This window comes from Cygnus olor, chromosome 7 (genome assembly GCF_009769625.2).
Source record: "Cygnus olor isolate bCygOlo1 chromosome 7, bCygOlo1.pri.v2, whole genome shotgun sequence".
Classification (NCBI taxonomy): domain Eukaryota; kingdom Metazoa; phylum Chordata; class Aves; order Anseriformes; family Anatidae; genus Cygnus; species Cygnus olor.
Genome location: NC_049175.1, coordinates 25,455,642 through 25,474,956, shown reverse-complemented (window position 1 = coordinate 25,474,956; position 19,315 = coordinate 25,455,642). Strand labels below are relative to the sequence as shown.

The 19,315-nt window shown below is 45.4% G+C and overlaps 2 protein-coding genes across 5 annotated transcripts in view; one reads left to right on the top strand and one right to left on the bottom strand.

Annotated features, from left to right (window-relative positions):
- Window positions 1–6,527, top strand: part of COL17A1 (collagen type XVII alpha 1 chain) — a 38,791-nt gene extending 32,264 nt beyond the window's left edge. Inside the window, exons 48-57 of the mRNA XM_040564537.1 lie at window positions 232–315; window positions 1,328–1,456; window positions 2,211–2,300; window positions 2,864–2,968; window positions 3,216–3,368; window positions 4,196–4,615; window positions 4,808–4,948; window positions 5,533–5,595; window positions 5,827–5,898; window positions 6,115–6,527. Coding sequence (XP_040420471.1) covers window positions 232–315; window positions 1,328–1,456; window positions 2,211–2,300; window positions 2,864–2,968; window positions 3,216–3,368; window positions 4,196–4,615; window positions 4,808–4,948; window positions 5,533–5,595; window positions 5,827–5,898; window positions 6,115–6,164 — 1,307 coding nt within the window. The 3' untranslated portion in view covers window positions 6,165–6,527. The remainder of the gene's footprint in view (window positions 1–231; window positions 316–1,327; window positions 1,457–2,210; window positions 2,301–2,863; window positions 2,969–3,215; window positions 3,369–4,195; window positions 4,616–4,807; window positions 4,949–5,532; window positions 5,596–5,826; window positions 5,899–6,114) is intronic.
- A 1,086-nt stretch (window positions 6,528–7,613) lies between these two features.
- Window positions 7,614–19,315, bottom strand: part of SLK (STE20 like kinase) — a 48,642-nt gene continuing 36,940 nt past the window's right edge. For all 4 annotated transcript variants that reach the window (XM_040564539.1, XM_040564538.1, XM_040564541.1 and 1 more), the window contains 6 exons: window positions 17,446–17,575; window positions 17,077–17,201; window positions 16,322–16,510; window positions 14,715–14,840; window positions 12,997–13,110; window positions 7,614–12,570 (listed from right to left, as the gene is read on the bottom strand). In XM_040564539.1, coding sequence (XP_040420473.1) covers window positions 12,424–12,570; window positions 12,997–13,110; window positions 14,715–14,840; window positions 16,322–16,510; window positions 17,077–17,201; window positions 17,446–17,575 — 831 coding nt within the window. In that variant the 3' untranslated portion in view covers window positions 7,614–12,423. The remainder of the gene's footprint in view (window positions 12,571–12,996; window positions 13,111–14,714; window positions 14,841–16,321; window positions 16,511–17,076; window positions 17,202–17,445; window positions 17,576–19,315) is intronic.

Below are 19,315 nucleotides of genomic sequence, written 5' to 3'. Positions count from 1 at the left end.
ATTCCCCAAACTTTTGGAAGCATCTTGGAATCTCAGAGGAGAACAGAGACCACATTGCTGTGGAAATGACCAATCTGTGTGAGACTGCAGCTGACTTGTGGTGCTCTCCATGGGAAGCCCATTCCACCAGTTAAACTGGATTAATTCAGCTTTCCTGTGTCCCTGCCTGACCCCTCTTCACCTGCTACCTCCTCTTAATCTTGCCTGACACAAAACCTTTTTATTCCACAGGCTCTTCAGATCGTTATCAGTCATATGTCAGTTCAGTCTCAACTACATCAGTTTTGTATCAAAAACTTTTGGACATGCTGCAGAGTAAGTGACCCTGAAGAGAAACGTGGGAGATGGGGATGAAGCATCCCAGCAGCCTGGAGGTCTGTCCTTCCCTCTAGTCTCCTGCCTCCAGCTGGTGTTAGCAGCAGCTGCTTTGGAGGGCTAAGGCATGCCATAGGTGCTGCTGAGTGACCTGCAGTGTCTCCTTCCAAGTCCTTTGGATACAGATTTATGTCTTGTACTAGAGAGATTGCATGCTTTCCAGAAGCTATGCTTTCTCACCTGGTTTGCTTTTCACACCCACTGCTATAACTGTGCAGTTTCTGAGTCTCTCCCTTCCCTTTTCCTCTTTGGCTCTCTGGGACATCTGTCTACATCACTTCTCTTCAGGATTTCCCCACAGTTTCTCTGTCTCCCACGAAAGTCTGTGGCTTTACTTTCCAGTTCCCCCACTCTCTTAAAGTTTCCCATTTCTTCTTGCCCACCCCAAAGCCTCACTGTGCCTTTGTTCTTAAGGTGGGCAGGATACCCAGCTCTGTATTCTTTCCTCCACGCACTGCTATTGTGGGCTGATTGATAGATAAATCACTGGGGTGTCGTTTTGCTGTACCTGGAGGTATGGATGATGCTGGCCTACGCTTCATTCTGGTGGGGAGTCAATCCAATTCCACATTCCAGACAGACAAATAGCTGCTGAAATGCCACAAAGCTCAGCTTGGTCTTTGCCAGCCGAGTCACCCTTGCTTCCCTTTACCCAAGATGTTGTTCAGGGTGTCCTGAAGACACAGAGCACAAGAAGGTCCCTTTGGCTATCCAAATTGTCATTCTCCTGGGACCACCGGTTCTGGGAGGTTCCCTGTCCTGTCACAAATGTTTCTGACTCCATACAGAGGGCAGATCACACTCAGAAAAGGAGGGGCAGGGGAAAGGAGCTTTGCATCCATAGGTTTGGGTGGTCTCTCTAGTGGTGAGGTCTCAGCTCAGCTGAGAACCCCTCACACCTGGCTTCTTTAAAGCAGCTGGACAGTCTTAAAGAAGTGCCTTTCATTTCCAGGAGAAGAGATTCGTCAGTATCTGATTGGACCCCAGGGCCCACCGGGGCCTCCCGGACCAGGAGGAGATGGAGTGTCTCTGTCACTGGATTATGATGAGTTGACCAGACGGTTTATCAGCTATTTGTCAAGTAATGGTCTTGTCAGTGTGTATTTCCCTCTATTCTCTTGCGAGCTGACCAAAAAGCTCATGCAGTCGATGAAAACTTTTCCAGTGTTGACTGAGTGAATCCCTAAGCACAGAGACGTCCTCACAGAGATTGTGAGAGACTTGGAATAGAACAAAGATACCTTGTGACTGGGGTATTATCCACAGACACTAGGAATGAGTTCTTCCTTTGCTAAGAACTGAGCTGAGGGCCATCACCTCACCTTAGCCATCTTAGGAGTCCCATCAATGTCTTCAATTTCCTTTATCACAGAATCGTCTAGGTTGGAAGAGACCTCCAAGATCACCCAGTCCAACCTCTGACCTAACCCTAACAAGTCCTCCACTAAACCATATCACTAAGCTCTACATCTAAATGTCTCTTAAAGACCTCCAGGGATGGTGACTCAACCACTTCCCTGGGCAGCCCATTCCAATGCCTAACAACCCTTTCCGTAAAGAAGTTCTTCCTAACATCCAACCTAAACCTCCCCTGGCACAACTTTAGCCCATTCCCCCTTGTCCTGTCACCTCTTCCTTTTCTGTCTGGGTCTGTGGCCAGGATGTATTTCACCGGGGAGGAGTGGATTTATGCCCACTTTGTGTCAAGGCAGCCCAGGCGATGAACTTGCAGCAGCCCTTCAGCACTGCCTGCGAGCGAGCCCGGCAGCCTATCTGCTCCCACTGCACAGCCCCTTTTGGTAACGTGTTATTGTTGGATCTGTTTGATTTTGCAGGTTCTGGGATGAGCATTGGGCTCCCTGGACCACCTGGGCCTCCGGGGACACCTGGCATATCGTACAGTGACCTAGCAGCATACCTGCGAAGTAAGCCAGCTTCGTGACTCCCATGCCACAGGTTCCTCCACACCCCCAGCAGCTTTTTACAGGCTCAGTCACACTAACAAAGCTCAGTACGTGAGGGCACTGCCACAGGGGTCCCTACCACCACTCCCTATCTGCAAAGGACTCATTTGTAAGTGCAGAACTTTTCCTTTTGGCTGTCACCACAAATAGCCCTCCACAAAACTGCAGTGATCCCCTCTGCCTCAGTTAAAGCCCTGAAGGCCTCCTGGGCAATGCCAGAGTGGCAGCAGCAAAGTGCTGTTCTTGGGCATGGGTCTGGAAGAGGAATTTGTCCTCTCAAACTCTGCAGCATAAAGGAGCTTCTTAGGACACTTTTTAAAAGTCTGTTTAAAAATATGGACCTCTGCACTCTTTGGGGTCTCCACTCAGGGAAGTGGGCTGCACCAGGAAGGCTGCACTAGATGGTGCTGGGGAGAAAAAAGTACCTCAGGCTTGGTTTTAGTTGGCATTACCGTATCGTCAGGGAAAGTTCATCAGAACTGCAGAGGGTTGGGTAACATCTTATCTTCCCTTGTGTCTTGCAGACTCCGAATTCAGTGGTCTTGTTGGTCCCCCTGGGCCTCCAGGGCCTCCAGGGATCCCTGGATCACCCGGCGCCTCTCTGGAGGACATCTCTGCTTACCTACAAAGTAAAGCACCTGGGTTTCTCACAGCTGGCAGGGAGATTCTGGTTGGAGGTGCTGGGGGGAACTGAGCCTGAGATTTAGCTTACTGGGACCTGTGACTGCCCACTGGGAACCAGGTCACTTGAAAAAATCTCATCACTGTCAGCTGGAAAGGGCTGGAATCTGGGATTGGAACCTTTAAACTTACAAGATTCCTAGATGTGCAATTTTCTTGTCCTCTCACTGTAAGTCATTCTTCCTCTCTCTCAAGATGTGGGATACTCTTCCATCTCCGGAGTGCAGGGCCCGCCTGGCCCGCCGGGCCCTCCAGGGCCACCAGGCTTCTCAGGAACCGGGCTCCTGTCCTACGCTGACATCACCCACAGCGACGAGTTCAGGAGCGAGCTGATCCAGTACCTGAAGAGTAAGGGGACAGCGTCCATCCCGCACACAGCCCGGGCCCTGCTCTGCCTGTGTGGGCTGCTGGCTCTGTAGCAGCCTTCCTTGAGGAGGCGCTGGAGCAACAACACTTATCCCTGCAGGCTCATCCCAACGCTTCCCTTACAGGCTGTAGGGAAGTCAGCTTCACCCCGTAGGCCTGTCTCCTCTCAGTCCAACTGCAAGGCCAAAGTCCTTGTAGTGAGCCTAAAGGAACAGGCACTGGGCAGTTCCAAATGGCCTGCACTGAACAGTGAGCTGTTAGTAAGGTCACCTGCAGACTCTTGCCATTGGAAAAGTGTTTTCTTTGGCAAACCCCTTCCTACAGAGAAAAAATGATGAGATGTGAGATTTGGAGGGCAACTGAGCCTGCTGTGAGGCAGCACTGGTCTGAGCTGTCACGCTGGCAAGTCATCCAGGGCAGCCTTTTAACGACGAGAGGGTGCCCTCACTTTTGGGAGCTTGGGCACGGAAGGCTCTTTTGGCAGTGGTGCTGTCCTCGGCCTGAGAGGAGTGCACCCATCTGCAAAACCATTGGGCAGGTTTCCGAATGGAGCACCCAAAACCTGTGGGAGAGATGGGGAGGAGGAGGAGGAGGGTGCCATGCCCCCGTGTTCCCATCAGTAGAGATCAGGATTGATGCGTGTGCTGGCTGCCTGAGGCATGGCAGTGGAGGTGGCACACTGCAGTGACCGGCAGGACAGTGTCACACTCCAGTCTTCATTCAGATGGTAGCACTGGGCATCTGTGGAGCTGGGGGAGCAGGTATCCCTGTGTCCCTGAAGTCCCCTCAGTGCCTCTTGTATTTTGCAGGTGACGAAGTTCGAAGCTACATCTCGGGGCCGCCCGGGCCCCCTGGGCCGCGGGGACCACCAGGACCCAAAGGAGATAGTGGTTTGGTGGCTGGGTCTCTGGCGTCGGTGTACGGCGAGTCGCTGGCTTCTGAGCACTCGCACGGAGGATCCCTTGGTGCTGAGGGCTCCCACGGAGCGTCACTGGGCACAGGCAGCTCCTACGGCAGCTCCATGAGCAGCATGTCATCGTACAGCGCTTCCATGGGCAGCGAGGGCTCTTACGGTGCCTCCATGGGTAGTGATGGCTCTTTTGATGGCTTGCTGGCAGCTGAGGAGTCCCACAGGAGATCAGCAGGTTCAGGCAGATCTTACAGCAACTCCTTCTCTGGATCCCTGGATTACAACGAGCTGGCACGCCACGTGTCAGAGAACCTGCAGAGTGAGTGGGACGCCTCCTCCTCCTCAGCCTCCCTGTCCCAGCCCAACTCCCAAGGCCCTGTACATGCTGCCACCCCATTCCCTCACCCCATTCCCTTCCCTCACCCTTCCTGCTGCCCTCAGCTATCCCTAACATCCTCCCGCCCCAGCATCCAGCCACACCTCCTTTCAAACAACGTCTTTATCTCCTCAGGCCGAGGTATCCTCCAGGACCTGATGTCTTACACTGGACAAGGGCCACCAGGTCCCCCAGGTCCTCCTGGTCCTCCTGGAATCAGCAGGGTCTTTGCAGCCTATGGCAATGTCACTGAGGACCTTATGGACTTCTTCAGAGGTAAGTGACATTGACCTGGTGTTTCTGGCTCACGCATATGAGGTCCCTCCAGCCTCTTGTAGCGTTAACAATCCTTTCACCCTTGCATGCTGAAGAAATATAATCAAGATGCAAAGCTGGAGGCAGGTGGTCTTTCCATCCCCTTCCTCCCTTGCGGGTCTCATCATTAGGAAGGACATCAGGCTTTTCCACTACTTGTAGGAAACTTATCCCAAACCCTAAAGACCACTGTGCTTGCAAGCCCTGTGGTCCATTTTAAGCTGGTTGGGCTGGCACACGTAGGGCAAAACGAGAGAGCTGCTGCCCACTGCTCTCACATTGCACAGGCCAGCTCCAGCCCTGGTGACAGCCAGGACACTTGGGAGGGTGGCAGAGCAGTGCTGGTGACGTGAGGTCACAGCCTGCCCCTGGGACTTTGTTGGGACCAAAAGCATTTATGAAAAACCTGCTCCTGCTCTGTCTAATCCCATCTAACCTAGAGCAATGGCCGTCCAGTGTGACTCAGCGCTTCTCTAAGCGAACACAGAGTCCTTTGCAGGTGGTTTGTCCTGCTCACTCATGCTCACCTTCATTTTCCTCTCCAGCACATGGAACTGTCCAGGGGCCACCTGGTGAGAAGGGCGAGCGGGGTTACCCCGGACCCAAAGGTAAGGCTTGCCACCCCTTCCCTCTCACGCCCTCTAATGCCAGTGCCTTCCTGCTGCCTGGGAAGCAGCGCCGTGTCCAGCAGGGCGGTTGGCACTGGGCTGCTCTCGGGGTCACAGCCCCCTGCAGGCCCTCAGCCCAAGCACCCTCCTCACCTGGTCTCCCTTCCCCTGCCTGGCCCTGTTTGCAGACCGGTCATGCTCAGGGACAAACTCGGTCCTCTCCTCCTTCAGGTGACCCTGGACCGATGGGCCCGCCAGGACGCCATGGGCAAAGGGGACCCAAAGGAGAGAAAGGCGAGAAAGGTAGGACCGTCTGCACCCCCAGCAGAGCGGGGTGGGCTTGTGAGGGACTGGAGGATCCCCCAGACACCAGCCCAGCTCTGGGAACTGCTGGAGAGCTGACACAGCACGTGTTGGGTTTTTGTTGTTGTTTAAGGTGTGTTGTTTTTTTTTGTTGTTGTTTTTTTTTCCCCATGTGAATGCTTCACATAACCCGCCTTTCAACTTCCTTGTCCCCAGGTGAACAAGTGTACGTTGGCAGAAGAAAAAGAAGAAGTGTTGGGGTTTAAGGAACGAGCCAACTCAGTTCTGCACTGGGCAGCATTCCTAGCAGCCCACAGAGAATCTGTGTGGATCTTCACTGCCTTACTGCTAACATGTCCTTGCCAGTAAGCTAACTACTTAGACTCGATAGTTCGGTGTTGCTGCTGAGGTTTGAATGGCTCTGTTACGTGTCCAGCACGGCCCTGATGTGGGTGTTTGCTCCTGTTGCGAATGTGTGCCTTAGTGCCCCGACTTCCCAGGTGTGTGCGTCTGGGGGCTGACCAGGGCTCCCCGGCCCAGCCAGCCCAGGCTTCTTGTGTTACTCCCGGCTATGTAAAAAAAACTATCATTGTTTTTAATCAACTATCCAAGTATTCAGCAAAAAAGAAGTCCTTCCCCACCAAACAACTGTTTTTTTCAGAGCTGAGATTCAGACAAAAAGTGCTGTAGGAAGCTCTGGGACAGCTTTCTGAGCGCCCCAGGACTTCTTTTCCACGTGCTCGCTGTGCCGGCCGCAGGCAGGAGGACCTGGTGAAGCAGGCCCAGGCAGTGCTGAGCGGGGTCCTGCCTCAGGGGCATCTGGGAAGGGGCGTGGAGCACTGGTCCCCCAAACACTGCCGCCCATCAGGTGCTGAGCCCGGAGGGAGACAGGCCCAGGCTGGCTGGGCGCAGCCTTCCCCACCCAGCTGCACACGGTGCTGGTGCCTGCCCCGCTGCCCCTGTAGCGCTTTCAGACCCCTGGCATCAGCACCTGCTGTCACCCCGGCCTGTGACCTGCTTTAAAAAGTGATTCCCTCCCAGCCCTTCGGTTTTACAATGTGCTGGCACTCCGTGTGCACTAACCCTGCTCCTGGGCCTGCTTCTTTTGACAAATGCCCTACAGGCCAGGCGCAGGCAGCACACGGGGCTCTCCCCGTACCTCGCAGGGAGCCTGGTCCTCGTGCTTTGCAGTGCCTCACAGCAGCGTGGCGGGGGGTGGGGGGTGGGGCATGCACAGGGACAGAACCGAAGCACTTTTGTTAAGCAATTTGTTAACTTCTAAAAAAATATTTTTGTATTCTGTTTTTTAAACATTAGGAAAAAATAACTTTTTAATGTAAACACCCCAATTAAAGTGTATTTTACACCCCGCATGTGCCTGTCAGTGTCACGTTAGGCAGGCAATGCCAGAATCAGTGATTGCAGCAGACAGAGTGTGGTTGGAGTGGCTGAGGGCTGCTCTTTTGCTTCTCATCACCCATACATGACAGGAGCAGGCAGCGAGTTCTTTCTTGGTATGGCAGGTTTTCAGTCACGTTATTGGGGGCCTCTGCACATTGCCACCACCATCTCGTTGCTTGCAGCGAGGCACTATGTGTCACGGGATTTCGGTGCTGGGGAAGCAGCCCGAATTTGGAATGTGGAGTGAATTTGGAATTCACTCGCAGTTCCCTTGTATTTCAGGTAAGTATCCCAAGAACAAAACAGAGGCCATCTCAGCAAACTGTGATTTTTTATTGTATTTACAGCAGAATTATTACAATATTCTACAGAAAGCCATGAAATCAAATTATTTTTAAAAACAAGACCAAAAAAAAACCACACAAAAAAAAACAAAAAAACTGTTGTATGGCTGCTACTGCAAATTTATTTCCATGAGTTGTACATACAGAGATCCTACCCAACTATTTATCCATCTCCTGATTTTTGGTTGCTTCCTGTAAGGCAAAAAATAACTTGGTTTGTTAACACAAAACATTCAACAAACTGCTGGGACAACGTGAGGCTGGAGCTGCCGTGGATTTCCAGGCTTTATGACAGAACAAACAGCCCTCTGCCTGTCTTGCTTACAGAGACCGGGGCAGGACAGCGCAACAGCTCGGTTTCACTGGATGGCTCTAGAATGTCCAGTTTCTGCTCTTTCCACCCTTTCAGCCTGGGTGACTGATGATCAGGGAGAAAGGGGCTTTACCTAGCATGGAAACTGTGGAAGATATTTCATAAGAGCAGAGCAGCTTGGGGCTCAGTAACTCCCTTCTGCTTTCAGCGCAGAGAAGCACGTGAGCCCTTGCTTAGTTGCTGGTTTAAGCACGTTTTAGCTTAAGAGGGTTTCTGCTTCCCTCGGGACCCGCTGACTGCCCTTGGGCCAGGAGTGCAGTAGTTACAGAAATGAAGGACGAGGACTGAGGCAAGAAAAAGAGGCTGAGAAACAAGTAAAAGCTCTGCAAACACCACCACCTTCCTAGCTAGAGAAATGCTATGAAGTTTTCTTCCTTTCCCTCCCTTTATCTGTTCTGATCCTTTGTAAGACTAAGAAATGTGCCAGGGCATCCTGGCTTGTCTGGGACTGAGGAAGGTTAACTCTCTCTGACCTCATTTCGGATCTGCTATCAATTACAAGTCAGGGACTGGGAAACACATGTGGACACATCAACACAAGGAAGGTTCTCCGAGATCTTGATCAGATCTTGGAAGTAAAATGACAGGACTGTAAATGCTAGCATGCAAAGCAGAAAGTTATCCAGGTGGTGGCCAGCATCCGGGCTCCTCCTTGCCCTGAGCTCCAATGACTGTGGCACCACTGTCTTCATTTTGCTGCCATAAAAGACATTTTTACATTGTGGCCTGAGGAAAGCAACTAGACTACTGTTTTGTTTGGCTCTATCAGACTCTAACTTCATTAAGGTGCTAAAGTTCCTATGTATTCATTAAGAAAAAAATCCTGTTCCCTGTAGATATAACAAAGGTCTCTCGGATAGAAGAATCATTTTTTAAATATCTGGTTTGCTGGCTCTTTAGCCACGTTGGATACTGAACAAAGTCCTGTGAAGAATCACCGAGTGAACGCCCGTGGTCAGGACACCACGGGTCAGAGCAGTGGTACCAACAGCTGCAGCGCTACCCCCTCTCACTTGGAGCTTCTAAAGGAAAACCTTTAACAATAAATTAGCGTAAATCTAGTTGACCATAGAAGTAACCTCCACACCATAGCTTTTCATGCCACACTTGCTTCTTATGCATTCAGCAGAAAACTTGAAAGAAAGAACCGTGGTGTCCTGTGGGAAACAGAGCAGCAAACGTGCTGGAATATTCCCTCTTCACCCAAGTAACAGCGAAGTTTAAACTAATTTAAGTTTAAAAGAGCTTGGTCATCCAAAGATCTCCCTGGTCCACCTGCAGGGCTGCACTGGCAGAGAATTACAAGGTGCTGGGAGCAGCTGAGCTCCTGTAACTGTCAGGGTGTGAGAAGAACTGCTGCCTGCTCTATTTACAATGCCCCATCCTAAGAAAGCTAACTTAGCAAGTGCTGAAATCTGCTTTCAGAGCTGATTAAAAAACGGTGAGGTCTGAATCCGTCAGAGGCCATGAGCTTGCATGGAGATATTTTTCTTGCCCAAACCAACTGTAAATAGAGGAGCAGAGAACAATGCAGTGCACTGTAGTGCATGTGCTTTAGTGCCTTTGTTCATCTTCCTGCAGCCAGCAGCTATGATGTAAAACGAAGGTGAGCACGAATCAGTATTTGCTCAGCTTCTGAGGGGCACGTAGAGAAAATGAGATCTGCCAGAAACTCAGCAAGCAAGCGCATCGTTTTGACTACAGAAAATACACCTAAATACCTTTGAGACAGAGCTTCCACCATTTATTAAAGGGATTATGTGACACATGATAGGACAGAGATTGGATTTTATATCTCAGAAGATCTCTTCCAGGCCAATGCAAGACTAAATCTATTTGAATTGGATTTTCTGACAGTGCTCTAAGAGCATACACCTCCTCTCTCATGTTCCACAATGCTGATAAAATGCTGGTTTTCAATCTAAACGTGTAAGTACCTATGTTAGTTCCTGTTATCCCAGAAAAGTGGATTTTCACACCAGATATCAATTCTCAGCACAGTTACAAGACTGCAGCTGCATAACAGTGCTCCACAGCTCCAGACACGGCCAAGGACTCGCTAAGGCTTCGGATTGCTACATTCAGTCCCTCCCTTCACCACACAACTCAGGCATTCGTACAATTTACAGTGAGGTCAGATTGCAGGAGCTTGTGTGAAAAGGATCTTCAAATTAAAGATTTACCAGATGTAGACAGAGGGAACCACTATGCCAATATATATTAGCAAGTTATCACTGAAACTGCCGAAAATGTAAGAAGATTAATGTTTCTCTGAGAATTTAATGTGGATAAAGGCAGAGATAATCCAGAAGAGGAAATCTGCCTGCCATGTTTACTCTCCAAATAAATCACTGAGCCTGCTCCATACAAAATTGCAAACAAATTCTGTTAAATACAGAGATGAAAATTACTTAACGTTATTTTAGTAACGGTCAATTTATGATGGTGGAACTTAAAGGAAAGGCCTTCAGAGTCTTTTTTCACCCTACTGAACAAACAACTTAAAAGAACTTTGCATTTAGCAACAGATAACATTCTAGAGATAATGATATGTGAATTTACAATGGTACACAATACACGTTTATATAATAAAATGCCAGAAATTAAGGCTAGCTATTAAAAGTAATTATGCTATCAAAAAGTTACAAAATTTAAATTAAAACATGCATTTTCCAACTGCTTTTACTGTGCTGTAAATTTTAAATGTCTTCACTGAGAAGGTATAGTTTCAACATCCAAGGATTTCGGCATCCAAGATTTCAACCACATCTGATTAAAGTCCTATGTTAATTTGAGTTCATTCACATGCATCAATACTGTTCCCATGAAATGAACATCGTGTAAATGTTCACCAGTCTCACATTTAATGCAAGCTAGCAAAACAAAACCAACGGTTGCAGTTGATGCCCAAAGAGACTACAAAGTTAGGCCTCAAATAACAGAAAACAAATACTATTTTACAAATTTAACGCCAGCATACCAAAGTACAGCTTATAATACTGTCTTGATATGACTCGAACCATCAAAAGGAGTGCAGTACAAGTGACCTAATACACCCTTCCTTCCCTACCAGCTATATGAGAAACATTTCAGATTTTTTCCACTGCAGATCAGTCAGGTAAATAACTTATTTACATCTATGAACTTAAAAAATAAAAACCGTCTATGTTAGTACGTGGCAACACAAAAGCAAAAAACCAGCTTCATTAAGTATTTTGTCTATATATTTAACTTAAATCTTTCTATAAAATAAAATGACTAAAACAAACAAAAAAATCAAGTTAACATTTCCAACCAAATCAGACTTCTGTCATGGTTATCCATAAATACAACCACCCACCTCCACTTCTCCCATGGAGTTTCAATGAACAGGCTTTGGTAAGAACAGAAGGATGGCTCTACCCATTTCAGGTACAGTTAGAGCGACCACGTGCGTCTCGCACAATGCTTCCTAAAAAATACATTCTACAGCTTTTCAATTTGTAGAACTAACCACCTGTAATAGCTAAGGAAAACAACAAACTGTGCATTTTAAAGTTAGCATTTCTTTCACCTTTACATATTTTAGTGCAAAATATTTTAGGGTGAGGATTTACAACAAAAATGGCAGTAGCAGCAAGAAATCTTCTGTTTTGTACAGTAACAACAATGCAAAGGAGTTTTATTTTGTTTTTGTTTCATAAGTGACAAATACTACCCTGTTGCCAGGATTAGCATACCTAAGTGTTTCAGGCACTGTATTAATTAAACTAGCACCCCATTTCATTATGGAACTAATGGACAAAATATGTAATGGAGATCAGCTCAGTTTAATTTATGCCAGAGGTTTCTTTTTTTAAAGAAGTTGCAAAGGTTTTTACTGTTACCAACCATATTTAAACACAAGGGTTCATTTTTTATGATTATTGGCATGTTCTGAGCGATTAGTTTCAGTCCTCACTATGAAGACACGGCTCAACACTAACATTTTAAACCTCTTGTGGCAGTTTCAGTTGTGGAATTCTCTTGTGTAGAAATGACATACTTAAAAACACAGTAGCAGAACTTATATTATACAGTTTAAATGTTCACATAAGAAACCTTTTTTTGTGATGAGAAAGATTATAATTCATATTTTAGGCTTACTTAAAGTCAAAACCATAGATAACATACTTTTTGAGACAGATAAAAAAACATTCTTGAAACATCTGAAGGACATCACATTACCATTATACACCAACTCCTTTTCTCTTTTCTTCCATTCAAAGTAGTAAAAAAAAAAAAAAAAAAAAAGAATGATCGTGACACTGATTGTCTCCACCGAAAACAAAAAGTGCCAGGTCTTTTGATGTACTCCACAGATTAGATCAGGTTAGACGATGAGGATGAAGAACTCCAAATATGAAAAACCTACAGCAGTTCCCAGAGTTACGACCCAGTGGAGTGAAGGCTGGGGATTGGATAGAATTTGGAAATCCGGCTTTGTGTTGAAGGGTTAAGGCATTCAGATTCTCCAGTCATTTTAAAGAAAACTTCCTGCTCTTGCAGTTTTCTGGCAAATTCTTCTTCCAGTGTCTAAAACCAAGATCAGATTGTTATATGAATACAAGGCAAAGGAAGTACAAGAAGCCTGTTCTACTGCTGACATGGTCTGATACAACATCTTAAAAAAATGAACGAACAAAACAAACAGCTACCACCACCACCCTCTCTATTTGTTACTTCGCACTCATTTTTTTTTTAATATCCTATTGGCTTCTGAAATAGAGTCCTAAAACAGATATACTTCAGCTAAGAGGTTTTATACACAAATATACACACGTGCCCTGCAAGAGGACCACCGGAAGAGGCTGATAACGTGAGCCTTTTTTGTTGCACATATTTTAACTTATTTTAAGTGAACTATAGCAGTTTTGTATAGTAGCTGCAAATTTTTTATATGATCTGTATTTGCTAGGTTTAACACTTCATTGTATTCCAATTCAAACCGCTCCAATTTACCTTTTTTCTTGGTCTCAATTTCTCTCTCCATTCCTTCAGTTCTTGGCTGTGCTCTTCATCCAGCTCTTTTAGCTTCTGAGTCTCATGCTCAACCAGTAGATGGCATTTTTCATTCTTAAAACAAGATAAAGATAATCCTTGTCAAACTAATTCAGATTAGACAACTTAATATTTGTATAGTGACATATGTTGTCCTAATTCTTTTTAATTAGCTTACTAGCCTGTGTAAACAGTGACGCACATAATTACAAGATAAAAGTTTGTTACGGGCCTGCATTATCAAGAGCTGATCTTGCCATCAGAACCAATTGAGATAAGAAATACTTGTAAATCTAAACACACTGCTGAGTACCATTCAGAGAGCAGCTGACAGCGCTGCTCCAAACTGTGGTCACTGACTAATAACGCCACCCAAGGTCATGCAGCATTTCTGCTTTGCTTTCTAAAGCCAGTTTGTGTAATTTATTAAAATAAATTACATTAAAAAGGAGGTAGTTTGTTGGATTTTTTATTGGAAGAACACTTCCAAACCTCTGGAAGAATACTTCCAATACTTCAACTCTTGGTGAGAGTTGAAGGAGTTGAGACTAACAAACGGGGTCTAGCGAGACAGAAATGTGCTTGCACAAAAGCAGCCTCAGAATCGCCCTGTAACAAGAAGGATAATCAAACCACATATAAGTTTCACATTCCTTTAAGGTATATACACATTTGTTTAGCTTCCAGGGGCCTTTTGAAGCATGGCAAGAATACAGTTTAGCATTTGGCTGCAACAAATCTTTAATATTAAGGAGCAGTTGGCAACTGCAGTCTCTAAAGCACTTTTTGTTTCTAAGACTCCAGTCTCTATACTCTGATGCAGAGTATGAAAGCACAGGAACAAAAACAACAAGCACTTGGCTAGTCCTGAGTGCAGCTAAGGGCCAACTTCTCTTGATATGGCTCAGAGTAGCCCTAATCTGCTTGATTTTGCTTTAGCTGAAAGTCTCACACACACTCCCACAGTACTTGGGGATTTGCTGGGGTGTATTAGTAGTAGCGCAGCCAGGGACTGTTTTCACCAGATGAAAGAAAACAATCAGCAGAAGTAGCTTCACTGGCCACTGGAAGACGGAACCTTTCTCTATACAAAGGTGATCAGCAGGTGATCATTTAATGCATTAAAACTGCCTGGTGTCCCTGAAGCAGAGAAAAAGCAGACGTCATGGAAAAGGATGCCTGGCCTTCAGTATGCAGAACCTACTTCTACAAAACACATACGAAAAACGGCAACATTGAATTCCTTACTGCAAGAAGAGCATTCCTTCTAAATAGCTTCCAAAAGCTCAAAAATTGCAGCCTGCACTTTGCAAAGACTACCTTACTCCATGCCACCTGGGTAGGTGCTGCCTACCTCTGTTCCGATTAATGACATTTGAGCAAAAGTGGGTTAAAAGGAGATGGTGCCTACACAGAACAGCACTGGGAACTTGGTAAATATTCTAGGAGTTATCATCTGCTTATGGCTCATGCTCGTCTTACGTGTAAAACGATTTCTTATTAATTGATGTTAGGTTCTGAGTCTGGTTAAACAGTATCTCGCAGGCCTTTGAAAGCAACGTTGAAAAAATCCATGTGAATCAGTAAAAATGCAGGAAAAGATGTTTCTGCTTTGCCTGTGCCTGTTATTAACATGAATTTTCCCACTGCACGTTCATTTAATGTCATCTATTTTTAACCTGTAACTGATGCAGTTCTCTGATGTTTGCTTCACACTGCAACTGAAGGTCCCGCATTTGATTTTCATGTTTCTGATGCTGAGCCAGTCTCTCATTTTTCTGTCTCTTCTCTTCTTGAACTGCAAACTAAAATTAAAAAGATGATTTGTATTGTGCCTCTATAGACAACAGTTTACATGACTCAAAAATGTTTAAAACAGAACAAGTATAAACACCATACAGTATTAGTGAATTGAATGGTTTTAAGATATATGAATATTGACTGTATTTTTATTTTATTTTTGAACTCCTACAAATGGAATGGCCTCACAGTTTTGTCCACCATTTCATTTCTCTGCACTCTAATCTCTCCATAAAGCACAGCACGTTTCACTTTCAGACACCTGAAGTTAACTCCCTCTGAAGCTAAGTGACACAGAAGCGTTGCTACAAGTCTTGGTTAAGGTTGATGTTAAGCAGTAAGGGAGCTACTTCCTAGGTTTTACATCCCAGATTTTTCTTTTTATCCTTCCATTGCTCATCATATGAAAACCATGATCTGGAACTTCTGTGCGTAAAGCAAGTCTCTAAACCTTCACGTTTCCTTTTAAAAGATGACTGAATACCTACAGTTTTAATTCAAGAGCTCACTAAAATCAAATATTCTTAGAAATACTTACACTTCATGTAGTCACAAAACAGCTGAGGTTTGAAGGGACCTCTGAAGACTGTCTAGTCTAACCCCTCCCCCCACCCCCCCGCTCAGAGCAGGGTCAGAGCAGGCAGCTCAGGACCGTGTCCAGCTGGGTTCTGTGCATCTCCACAACCTCTCCAGGCAACCTGCTCCATTGCCTGACCACCCTCACAGTGAATTTTTTCCTCATTCTTAAGTTATACACTTACATTGACTTATATAAAACTATTTCAGTTTGTGCTGACTGCCTCTCATCCTGTCACTGGGCTCCACTGAGAAGAATGTGGCTCTCCCTTCCCTCCCATCACACATTTATACATACGACTAAGATCCTCCTGAGCCTTCTCTTCTCCAGACTGAAGCGTCCCACAAGTTCAGCCTCTCCTCTTATACCATGATCCACCCATCCCTTAACCATCACCACAGCCCTTGGCTAGACTTGCTACATTAAGCCCGTGTCTGTCTTGCACTGGGGAGCCCAGGACAGGACCCAAGACACATCTCAAGTGAATAGGGGACGATGACTTCCTCCAACCTGCCAGCAGCACTCTTCCTCATGCAGCCCAGGATGCTGTTGGCCTTCTTTGCCACAAGGGCACACTGTTGGCTCCCATTCAACTCGTTGTCCATCGGGACCCCTGGGGCCTTTTCAGCAAAGCTGCTTTCATGGTGGTCAATGCCCACACATGCTGTTGCCCACAATTATTCCTCCTGAGGTGCAGAACTTTGAATTTGCCTTTGCTGAACTTCATGAGGTTCATCTCTGCCCAATTCTCCGTCTTGTACAGGTCATTCTGCATGGATGGGTCTGGTGCCATTCATCAACCTAGTTTTGTACCATCTGCAAGCTTGCTGAGAGTGCATTCTGGCCCGTCACCACACTTAACATTTACATCACAACAGGATTTTACACTACTAAAATAGTTTTTATTACCTGCTTAATTTTTTCACGATCTTGGTCTGGAGAGGCTAATGAATTGATTCTTAAACTTTTCTTAAACATAGCCATCCGAGTCTTCGCTTCACTTCGTTGGATTTTTGGCAGTCTGGCTCTTTCCTGAGTTTGCTTGTTCTTTAACTCCTCAATAAGGCGTTGATTATATCTCTGCATTTGTTCCGTTTCCTAAAACATTAACCACATGGAAATGTTACAGAATACCTGTTATTTTATAACTTTTACATCATTTCATCAATAAGGATGTTGTTTGAGCGTTTCTTTCAGTAGAAACCAGTGGCCCTGCCCTAGTGGTAGGGCTGGGTTGGATCAAGTCTTCCATTTATTCCAGGGAGCTCTGGATCATGCCCAACCCACACAAAGTTATTTAATGATCTAAGAAATATGGACATGTATTACCAGTTGTAATCAGTACAACTTCTGAATTACGTTTTTTAAATGTCTCTGCTATTTGAAAGGAGAAACTTTAGTGGAACTGAACCTCCACTCCTGCAGTTGTAAAGTTACAGTCTGGTTTAGATTTCCAAGATTTGAACTACTCTATTTAAGGTTTATTTGTTTTTCAGTACAAAGCACAGAACACATACAGCATGGAAATACCTGCACAGGTATTGCCTAGGCAAGCGAAGAGCTACGTGAAGAGATCACAAGTCTAAAATTTATTGTAAATCAAGTCAATATAAAATATATTTTTGATTTAATACACAAAGTAAAGTGTTAAAGTCAACACTAACTTTTTCATGCCTCTTAAGCAGCTGGTGCCTCTGCATGAAGTACTGATCCTTGAGCTGCTGTTTGAGGAGCTGGTGTTTCTCTTGTAGATGTCGCTCCTCCAGCTCCCAGATTGCAGCTTCACGAGCTGGAAAAAACATAGGCTGGTTTAGGAAGTGCAATACAATAATTCTGAATCCACCTGTAAGTGGATGTTCAGAAGTGGCCTACAGCTGCATTTTAAGAGCAAAGCTTTTCTATAGCACGTGTTTTTATTATGGTTCCGTATTAGTCATGAGGGCATCTGATTTCAGAAGTTTCAGACAGACTATTGTTTTATTAAGATGCAACACAAATATCTGTCTTTAAGGAGAGAGTCTGATGCTGAATACCTCTCATGAGCTGCTGTTTGTTGTTAAGGCAATCGCGTTCAATAGTGGCTAGTTCTGTCTTCTGCTGCTGAATTATTTTCTTTAGAGATGCGTCCAGTTCTTGTTGCTGCTTCTGCACAAATTCCTGCTCCTGGTGAAAACCAATAGAAATAAATTAAATTTTGTTCTTCTAGCCACATTACAGTTTAATGAAATTCCCAGTTCTATGTTATATAAACACAAAAACAAATACAGCTAAGAAAATTTCAGGTAACATGCCTTGTGCTATAGAACTACGCATCTCTGGTATTTTCTATGCAGAGAGTAGAGGATATTTTTAATATTTAAATACTTTCAGAAATAAGAACAAAGGCAACAGACTAACCAATCGTCTGCAAATCATTCCATCTCATCTCTCCTCAAAACAAACTGCAGGTTCAAAGCTAGTGAAGACAAACATGCTCAATATAAAGTTGATCTCAGTATATCAAATGTTACGGTTCATGGATGTCAGAAAAAAACATTTATGATTATTTTGCTTTGGGTTATTAGGTAAAGCCTGTTTATTTATATGTTGGGTTTCAGATTTGTATCTCTATCTCAAGTGCTTCATCCTGTCATGAACTCGAGTGGTTTATCTTGTCACGAATGCCAAGTTACTGATGGAGGTTTGGAATCCCATCAGGCTGCCATGAAGACTCCCAATGGCTTTTGTGGGAATTGTGTCCTGCAGGACTTAGAGACTCGGTGCACCAGAGCTGACCTGGCTCCTTACAAAGTGATACGCCTGCCACCTGTGTGATGCAGTCCCCGTATCACCTGCATCTTCCTCTTATCTAGGGTATCCCAGTATGTGTCATCACGTTACAAAGAGCAGGTACTAGTAGGAAGGCCCCACCACACCCTGAGGACATACTGTTGCATTTCTTCTCTGCCACTATTCAAAAACCAAAACTCAAACATAACTACAAGCACGCAGGCATGCACACACACTTAAAGAATTAAAGCAGATGCTTCTACCAGGATATAAAGGTCAAAAAAGCACAATAGTAGTGTAGGTATCAGAGCCAAGGCGAGCCGCTGCAGAGCTTGCTGCTATACATAGCAAAGCAAAAAGATTTGCTGTTGGAACGGAGATGGCATGAGGCAGAAAAACAGTGCTGGGCTACAGGCGATGAGTGGAAGGGCCTCCTGAGCTCAGCATTTTATTTTTACTGAGTGAGCCATCAGCAACATATGGAATTAGGTATTTGTTAAAAATCCTTTGTTATGTCCAGGAGAATCTTGATTTTCATCTCCACAGTCATTGAACAGCAGACAAGGCTTTCATTTCTCCCAGGGGGCAGCAGAGTTGCACAAGTAACAGAAAACCAGAGGGAGGCAGCTGGTGAATGCTCACACAGCAGCAGACCTGAGGGTACAAAAAGGACTGGGAGGCCACGTTTGAGAACAACGCCAGGCGTTCCTAACTAAATATGTAGACTGAAGAAAAACACTGCTTTGGTTCCCCTTCTAGATGGAAAGGATACAAAACCTAGGAGTTTATTTTGAGCATGCGGGCACATAATTAATACTGTGTATGATCTGCTGGGAGTTTTTTGATTTAGGAAGTGCAAGGGGACAGCTGCTCTAGTGTAGTCATGGTCAAAAACCAATTATGCTTGGGATTTACTGTCAGTAATTTAAATATCATCGCTGCTGCATCTACATTGTAAATCTTAAACACACAAAAAAACAGAAACACAGAAACCATGCTAATTGCTAGTACTAAGATAAACCAGGCAATCGCAGAAAACAATCTGGCCTTTCTACTTCCCACATCTACCCAGGTATCACATAAATAACGAGCAGTGACCTTTCTGAAGACCATGCTGGGTGGTGTAAAATGCAG